General features: G+C 36.1%; 1 protein-coding gene across 2 annotated transcripts; it reads left to right on the top strand.

Moving 5' to 3' along the window:
- Positions 1-8,777, top strand: LOC18447703 (uncharacterized). Of its 2 annotated transcripts, XM_006857794.4 has the most exons (4): positions 1-329; positions 1,873-2,016; positions 4,082-4,233; positions 8,237-8,777. In XM_006857794.4, the coding sequence occupies exons 1-3, from the start codon at positions 135-137 to the stop codon at positions 4,223-4,225; spliced, it is 483 nt and encodes a 160-aa protein (XP_006857856.1). In that variant the 5' UTR covers positions 1-134; the 3' UTR covers positions 4,226-4,233; positions 8,237-8,777. The 2 variants fall into 2 exon arrangements, with proteins under 2 accessions (XP_006857856.1, XP_088704523.1); XM_088848397.1 differs by lacking the exon at positions 8,237-8,777 and having other exon boundaries at positions 16-329; positions 4,082-4,430.

Raw genomic sequence — 8,777 nt, forward strand, 5'->3', positions numbered from 1 at the left:
AAAGCAAAAAAAAAAAGAAATAACCCAATCTGATGCAACCTACTGACCGGAAGATATTGATTTAAGGAAAAATATTTAAGCCTGAATTCCTTTAAGTTCAAACCAAAAGCAATCTTCTTCACTTTGGCTTGTTCATGGACCTGAAAGGCTCACCATCTAAGGTAGATGGTACCCTCAGATTCTTTGAACGACTTGGAATCAATGAACCCATGCCTGAAATTGCCTATCAAAATGGCTTCAACACTGACCTAATTCGAAGCTGTCTCCAGGTCCAAAGCGTTGAGCTTGGTCACATAGTGTGCAGCTTCAAACTCAAGCCCCAAGTGACCGTAAGTTTTGTGTTTTTATGCCCTAGATTCTTAATCTCTGCCTTTTGGGGTTCCCTTTTTTATTTCGCAATTTTCATGGTTTTTGGTCCTTTTTTATTTTTTTATTTTATTGTTTTCATTTTGCTGTAAATGGGGGGTTTCTCTTTTTTTTGACAATTTTTATCTCTCTCTCTCTCTCTCTCTCTCTCTCTCTCTTTTCTGTTTTAATTTTACTGCAAATTGGGAAGACTTGCGCCCTTGATTGCTGCCCTCCATTCTTCTCCGAGGTTTTTCCCTTTTTTTGACAATAAATTAACATAATGTCAGTAGAAATTTAGCACTCAACAAGTCTTAGGTTATTGTGCTCTAAAATCTTGAACTCTCCTTTTTCAAGTCCTTTTTTTTTTTATTTTATTTTTAATGTTATTGCTTTCATTTTACTGCAATTTGGGAAGATCTTTGCTCTGGGTTTTGCCCTCTGTTCTTCTCTGTGGTTTTTCCCCAATTTTTGACACTAAATTAACAAAATCACACTGAAGTTTTTGCCCTAAAGAAAATTTACGTTTTTGTTCTCTAGCGCCTTTTTCAGTTGCTTTCTTTTTTTTTTTTTTTTTGGATGGGGGCATTAATTTGTTCCTTTTACTGTAAATTGGGGAGGCTCGGGCTCTAGATTGTTGCGCTCTTATTTTTCTCCATTTTTTGACAAATCCTTAACAATTTCAGTAAGCATTAAACCTTTTTCTTCGAATTAGATTTCTGTAATTGTTGATAAAACCATCAAATCAGGGTGAATTCTGCAAAATGACATGGAAATTTGGACCAAATTTCTGGGAAAATTGGCCATTGAGGTGTATGGCATGTGCGACATAATTTTCTACTTCTTGCAAGTGGAACGATCTCCATACACCAGTGGTGTATGATGCATTGTTAATCTGGACCGTCCATGCTCAGGGGCAGTGGGCTGATGGGCGGGTTGTGTATCTGTGTATGATACACCATAAACCAGTAGTCTATGGTTTTTTGTGATCTTATAATTTTCCCTTTTTTACAGAAAAAAAAAAGGCCAATTTTTTTCTGGACAATGCTCTCTCTCTCTCTCTCTCTCTCTCATCTATGAAATTTGAATAAATACGGCACATTTTTTAACTGAACAATGCTCTCTCTCTCTAACTGAACATTGCACTCTCTCTCTCTCTCTCTCTCTCTCTTACATCCGTGAAATATGAAGAGAAGGGTACATTTTAAGCTGAACAATGCTCTCTCTCGCTCACACATCTTCGAAATATGACAATGCTCTTTCTCTCATCTTTGAAATATGGCAAAAAAGGCACATCCTTTGACTGAAATAATGCTCTCTCTCTCTCTCTCTCGCTCATCAATGATATATTAAAACAAAGGCGCATTTTTTAACTGAGCAATGCTCTCTCTTTACATCTATGAAATATTATAGGAAATATGACAAAAAGAGGCATATCTTTTAACTGAACAAATCTCTCTCTCTCTCTCTCTCTCTCTCTCTCTCTCTCTCATATTTGTGAAAATATGCCTTGTTAAATGATTGCAGAATGCTTATAATACATTTCATGGTGGAGGAGTGGCTTCCACTGCAACAACGGTGGCCTCGGCGTGCATGCAAACCCTAATTGCTGATAAGCCCTTCTTTCTTGGTGAATTGGCTGTGACCTATCTTTCTGCTGCAAACATCAAGGTGACTCTCTCTCTCATGAGCACACTGCGTGTCAGTGTCTGACACACTGACACGGATACGGGGTTATTTTATACTATGAAAAAGAGGATTTTCCGATGCAATTGTGTTACGAACAACGTGGCTGTATTACGAAGAGGAATCAAATTCAATAATGTTTTACTAGTATTCCAATTCATGATGACTAGAAAACAACTGATCAATGCATTAATTGGCCGAATCCATAGATATTTCCAGAGCTTTATAATGTTTGGATACTTGGTTTGGGCCAATTCTTGGCTGTTCATAGAGCGAAGTTACTCGGACGACTCTGAGTTGACTCAGCGAGAAGTCATAAAAAATATGAAAACATATAAAAAGTTAATTAAAAATAAAATACAAATAGCAAAAGTCACACAAAACCAATAACATTATAACTATTCTAAAATAAGCTTTAAAAAATGAGTATATATAAATCAGGGATTTAGAAAAAAAAGTTGTTTCATAGTTGGAGACATTTATGAAATGTTTTTAAAAAGAGGAAAATATAGAAATAGGCCATATGGCAAGAAAAAGCTCCGCCATAATTGAAAAAAGTATCAAAATTACATATAAAATACTTACACATTGATTTCACAAAACCAATGACATTATAACTATTCTAAAATAAGCTTTTAAAAAAATATAAAACATGGATTTAGAAAAAAAAGTTGTTTCATAGTTGGAGACATTTATGAAATGTTTTTAAAAATAGGAAAATAAAGAAATAGGCCATATAGCAAGAAAAAACTCCGCCATAATTGTAAAAACTGTCAACATTACATATAAAATACTTACACATTGATTTCACATTTTAGTATATTTCTTAGATACATATAAAGGGATTGTACACAATAAGATCATTTAGTTTTGCTATAGGGAGGTCACAATTAATTATAACCATCTGATGTGAAATATGATAGTTTGGGGTTGTCACAAAGTTCGAGACAATTTCTTTTGAACTTTGAGCTTGGTCAATGAAATAAATGCAGCCGCCTAATTTCACATTCAATGGTCAAGATTAACTGTGACCACCTTTTACCAAAAGTAAATGGTCTCATTATATTTTCCTATATATATATATATATATATATATATATATATATATAAACTCTATATAAACTTTTCCCTATATATATATATGTATAGGGAAAAGTTTATATAGAGCCGAGGCTCTAAACAATCAAATTTGAGCCTACCTCAAAAATTTTACTAGAACTGGTTTGTTTTGATACCAAATATCGTCAAATTGATCATCTCGACATCAAGATGCATGGACATGAGAAAAAAATGGATTTCAAGTTTTGGAAATAGTGTATTTTGTAACGTAATTTTGGACTATCAATTTTCAAGTTTTCATAATCTATCGATCTACACTATTTTTAAAGCTTTAAATTTTATAAATAAATATGAAAATATATATTAAGGCTATCACAAAGATTTTCAGTATTGAAACCACATTTCTCGATACTATTTGAAGGTAGGCTCTAATTTGATTTTTTAGAGCCTAGGCTCTATACAAACCACACCCATATCTATATCTATATCTATATATATATATATATTAAGATACTCCAAGTTTTACCTAGGTACTTGGCTCGACAAGGGGCTGGGTCCAAGTGGACTCGACTAAGTCTTCTATAAAGATTTTCAAATTTCAAATTCACATGTGCCTAGTCGCAACAAAAAAGATGATCAGTGTCTTTAAAATTATGTCATATTTGGTTAATAAAGAAGAAAAGGAAACCCATGGACTCCATATTTATACGTGTGTCGGCCCTCGTGTAACACGAGGGCCGAAGACAAACAAAAGAATTCATGTAACATTGACACAAAAGTCGGGTGGCTGTGTTTCAAATTCCTCCAAATTCTATTCTACACCCATAAATCATCATCATCAAAACCTTTCCGAACTATTCTTTGTAGTAGTTGTCATAAGATCTCTCTTAATAACCGTCAGAGGATGATCTCTCTCTCTCCTCTTCTCTTTCTCTCTCTAATGGTAATGTCCTGTAACATTATTTGATGCATGGTTGTTTTCTTTTTGCAGATGGAATTGGAAATTGAAGCAAGAGTGCTAAGAATGGGACGAAGTGTGGGTATGGTCTCTGTGGAATTCAAGGATAAGGGGACCAAAAAGCTGGTTTATGCTGCTCGTGCCACCTTCTATAACACTCCTGTTTCAAATCTTTGATGCTTGAGGTTCTCATTTCTCTTCGACAAAGTACTAGTCTTTTATCGAGTAGTGTGGTTTACCTCAAGTTGCGGTGTTTTGCACTATATATTTTAGTCAGGTGATGTAGATTTGATGTGTCTGTTTAATTTAATATCAAATATGATATGTCTTTTGAGATGGTGTTAACATCTACATCATTCAAATAAAATAGAGATTACTGCAACTTTTGTAATTATTGTTGCAGCCAATATAAACTATTACCCCTATTGAGAAGATATACATTAAGAACATTTATATTTGGCGTGACGTTGCAATCACCCTTAGCCTTAATATTTCAAAATTTGACAGCTTGGGATATATTACAAAGTTTGAAAATTTTACTTTTGGACTTCATGCCTAATTAATATCAATATTCCAGTCTCCTAATTTGAAATATAATGGCCAAGGCAGTTGCAACATCCTTGTACCAAAATAAAGGATCTTATGGTATATTTTTCTATTTTTTTATTGGATGAGTATAGATTGGAGTTCTTATTTCTGATTTGCAATTGTATTTTGCATGTAATACTTTTCCTTGGAGGTGTTCTTCTTGGCTATGCACTCTTGGTGGAATTTTATGGAAACTAGAATGGATGTATCCCTTGCATATCCTTGCATATAATGATTCTTGAATGGCAACAAGATTTCATTTTGACTGTAGCTTAAAACCAACTCGTGCGTTTGCATTACATCCATTTGATTATCTCTCTCTCTCTCTCTAATATATATATATATATATATATATATATATATATATATATATTAATGATCCTATAGGACCCTGCCATACCCCCCATAGCATAGGACCCCTATGGATCACTGTTAGGTTTTATTCCCAATCTCAATAATGAAACACGCCATTCAATGCCCATGACACCTCTTTCTCTCTCTCGGCTCCATTCCCCTCTCTCGCCCCCCATTCCTTCTCTCTCTCCCCCTGGCTAAACCAGGGAGAAACCCACACACAAGCAATCCTCTCACCTCGCCTCCACCAATCTCTTTCACCTTTGCATCACGTAGAGCGTGTGTGCTAGAAAGAGAGAGCGAAAAGGAGCTCGTTAGTCGGTAACATTCCGAGGGACGCAGATCTTTATCAAGTATTCACTGGGTAAGAGAGAGAGAGAGGGGCTTTTACAGTGCATATGAGCATCGTGGTCTCCGTCCGAGTTGCAATGGCCATGGGAGTAGGACCACGCGTGGGCTTGGCCATGGCTTCTTCATTCTTGTACCAGAGATTCATTGCTTCAAAAAATCCATAGCCATGGATTTGTTCTCTGCGAGCCAGAACTCGATACCCCATTTGTGGGCCTCTCTCAGTTTGGCCTCTGAGAAAACCATTACTAAACTAGGACTGGCACTTCTTTTGGCACTGGTGCTTCTTCTCTAGCGGTTTTGAACTAGATTCAACAACTTGTTGGGATTGGGATAAGGAAGAAAAGTATCATAGATATCAAGAACATCAATGTATATGCACTTGGTGAGTTTTGGATTCACCCATGTTCATATTTTTGTTTGTTTTCTCTTTTAAGACCTTCATTCTCTTTATGTTCTCGTTGAATTTCTTCCTGGCTGAGAAATTCTGGATTCGAGTTCTAGGATTCTTTAATGTTCTGGATCTTTGTTTTATTTTGATTTTTGGATTTAAACTTGAGTGAGCATTGGGTTAATTACTTCATTGGCGTGTGAATTTATATATATATATATATATATATATATATATATATATATATATATATATATATATATAGATAAGAAAAAGCTGGGATTAGCCCACTGGCTCATATGAACATATGAGCCCAACGGCCCAGATTGAATCTGAGCCGATTTGACGATCATAGATGTCCGGTAGTTTTTGAATTTTAATTTTAATCGCTTGAAATTTTAAGAGTGTGTTCATCAAAAATAGTTGAATCTTCAAAAAATATCAAAAAAATATTTTATATGAAACAAATTAACCAAAGTACCCCCAAAAAGTTTTGGAGGCATTTTGGTCATTTTATTTTTTTTGAATATTTTTTTTTATACTTTTATTAGGTGTGCCTTGATGAGAATAACACACGCCTAAAATTTCAAGTGATTTGAATTTGTAGAAAAAAAATTAAAATTCAAACACAAAATGAGGTCGTGACCGTCAGATCGGCTTAGATTCAATCTGGGTCATTGGGCTCATATGTTTATATGAGCTAGTGGGCTAATCCCAGCTTTTTTCATATATATATATATATATATATATATATATATATATATATATATTATCTACAATCCAAGTATGGATTTTGGCATACTTTTTCTCTGCGCATGTCTAGTGTACTTTTACTGGAGCACACTATAAAAGTCTTCCCTCTAGTACATGTTCTCTGCGCACGTCTAGTGTACTTTTACTGGAGCACACTATAAACGTCCTTCCTCTAGTAAAAGGAATTCTGCTAACAAGTGCAGAAACCATTTAATTTTTTTATTTGGAATCTTGGGCTTCTAAACACTTAGATCTGACTGCCAAAAAATTGGTTGGTGTTTGTTCAATGTTAGGGTGCTACTTTTTCAGGCACATATAGAGTGCATATGGTTTCTTTCTTCCTTGTTGGTCTGTAGGTGAAGAGGTTACATCCTCAAATATGGGGTCCCAGGAACACTCTTAGATAGGGTTTTGGCCGAGGGAGAGGGAATGAATGTAAGATATGCTCTTAGGAGAATATAATCTTTTGTTTTTTTTCTTTACGGGGATGACTAAAAGTATTTTGTCGACTACAATGTATAAAACATGACAGTCACAGCTTTGCCAAAAGCACGTGATTGTGTTGAGCATGAGTTTAAACAAAAGCAATCGATTGTTGGTTCTTTTTTCTCATCAATCTAAGGTTATCATATTTCAGACTACATTCTAAAGACCTGATCATATTGTCTAGTTTACCGAATCTAAACTGGTCTACCTAGAAACATGTAATCTTTTGATATTGCCATCAACTTTCTAGGAATCAGCTGGTTGTGTTGCGACCTGATTTCATTGATCTAATGTTACTTGTGGAGAAGTTTGGTATTGTTTCTATGGCCCTTCACCCTTGCCAAGTCTTCTGGAGTTTCCTTTTCCCCTTCTATAGTCTTATTTTAACTGAAAACCTTTGGTGTGAGGGATTAAAAATCCGTCCTGAGTTAGATATCTTTTATCTTCTTGAAGTCCTTAGCATTTTAAAACTTGAACTTATAAGAGCTTTTAAAGATAGAAGTGCCATGCTTGTACCCCTTATCTTTCTTCTTCCTTTTGATGTGCTGCCCATGCCCCACTAAACCTTATTCTCCCTTTTTATGTTAATAGCTGTCTTCATAATAATTTTCCCTCCTCCCGTAAGTAATAGTAACTCATAATTTTCAATCATGGGTATAGGTTGGGGAATGCTTGAGTCCTGAGCCAAGTCATCCTATCCAACATAGGAGAGTCTCAATTCAGGTTGGGTTTTTTAAACAAAGCAATTATTTATTTATTTGAAAAATTGCCTTCTCAGGGTGAATCCCAAAGCTCTACGTTTGGACAAGGGTGGCAATGGGCCAGGCCTGGTCTGGCCCGAGCCTGGCTGGGACCCGGGCAGGGCCTGAGGGACCCTAGCCTTTGCTTGACCGTACTCTTGGGCTAGGTGGCCCAACTGGACCGATTAATGTGGTCGGGCAGGGTTGGTTGGACTGGGCCAATAAATGTTATTTATTTATTTCTAAATTCGTTTACAAAATAAATAAAAGGAAGGACCAGGCCATGCCAGGCCGGGCCGAACTAGGTAAGACCCGTGGCCCAATCCCAGACACTAGGTCTATATTGCAGGCCAGAGCCTGGCCTACATGACTGGCGGGCCTTCAATCCAAGCCTACTCAAGTGAGTCTTGCTCTTTGTCACTGAGTTTTTTTATCATTGGTTAAGCTGTTAAGGGTTTGAATCTCCAATATACCTTTTTCTGTGGTTCCTATACAAAATTAGTGGCTTGTCGTCTCTCTCTTGTGCAGGAAGTTTCCTATGATTATGGCTATGCACTCGATAGATTGGTGGGTACTGATGGCAAGATCAAGGAAATGCCTTGCTATTGTGAATCTTCGGTTTGTTGGAAGCGTTTGTATTAGATGAAGACTCAAAAATAGTAATAATCTTGAACTGACCTTTTGGAATTTGATTTGGTTCACGGCATATTATTCAAGGACGAGGTTGATGAATCTAGTTGGTGGAAGATGTTTTTTGCGGAATGGTGGAAGTGGTTTATAGTCCAACTATGTGGGCATATTATGGTTTTGTTTGCATTGCCTTTAATCAACTGGTAACCTGGAGCCATTAAGGAGGTGAAGAATTTGACTTTTTGTGGAGTGGAGACATTTGAGCGTTGTAAGGTTTTGCATAGGATTTGGACAAGGCCAGTCTCAAGAAGGTAAGGTTGTATTGTTATGTAAAACTAAGTAGTCCCACTCTAAACTTTCAGCTGGGATTTCCTTTTGGACAGTTTCCCTAGTTTTGTAACATCTTTATTTGTTATGTGGCAGTTTTGTTTCCTTCCAA

The sequence above is a fragment of the Amborella trichopoda genome, chromosome 9, assembly GCF_054954075.1.
Source record: "Amborella trichopoda isolate Santa Cruz 75 chromosome 9, AtrichopodaSantaCruz75HAP2 v2.0, whole genome shotgun sequence".
Lineage (NCBI taxonomy): Eukaryota > Viridiplantae > Streptophyta > Magnoliopsida > Amborellales > Amborellaceae > Amborella > Amborella trichopoda.

Excerpts from the sequence above, each read along its gene's own strand:
- LOC18447703 (XM_006857794.4), top strand. The coding sequence starts at position 135 with ATGGACCTGAAAGGCTCACCATCTAAGGTAGATGGTACCCTCAGATTC. Across the intron at positions 330-1,872 it reads AACTCAAGCCCCAAGTGACC|AATGCTTATAATACATTTCA; the intron begins GTAAGTTTTGTG and ends AAATGATTGCAG. Across the intron at positions 2,017-4,081 it reads TTTCTGCTGCAAACATCAAG|ATGGAATTGGAAATTGAAGC; the intron begins GTGACTCTCTCT and ends TTCTTTTTGCAG.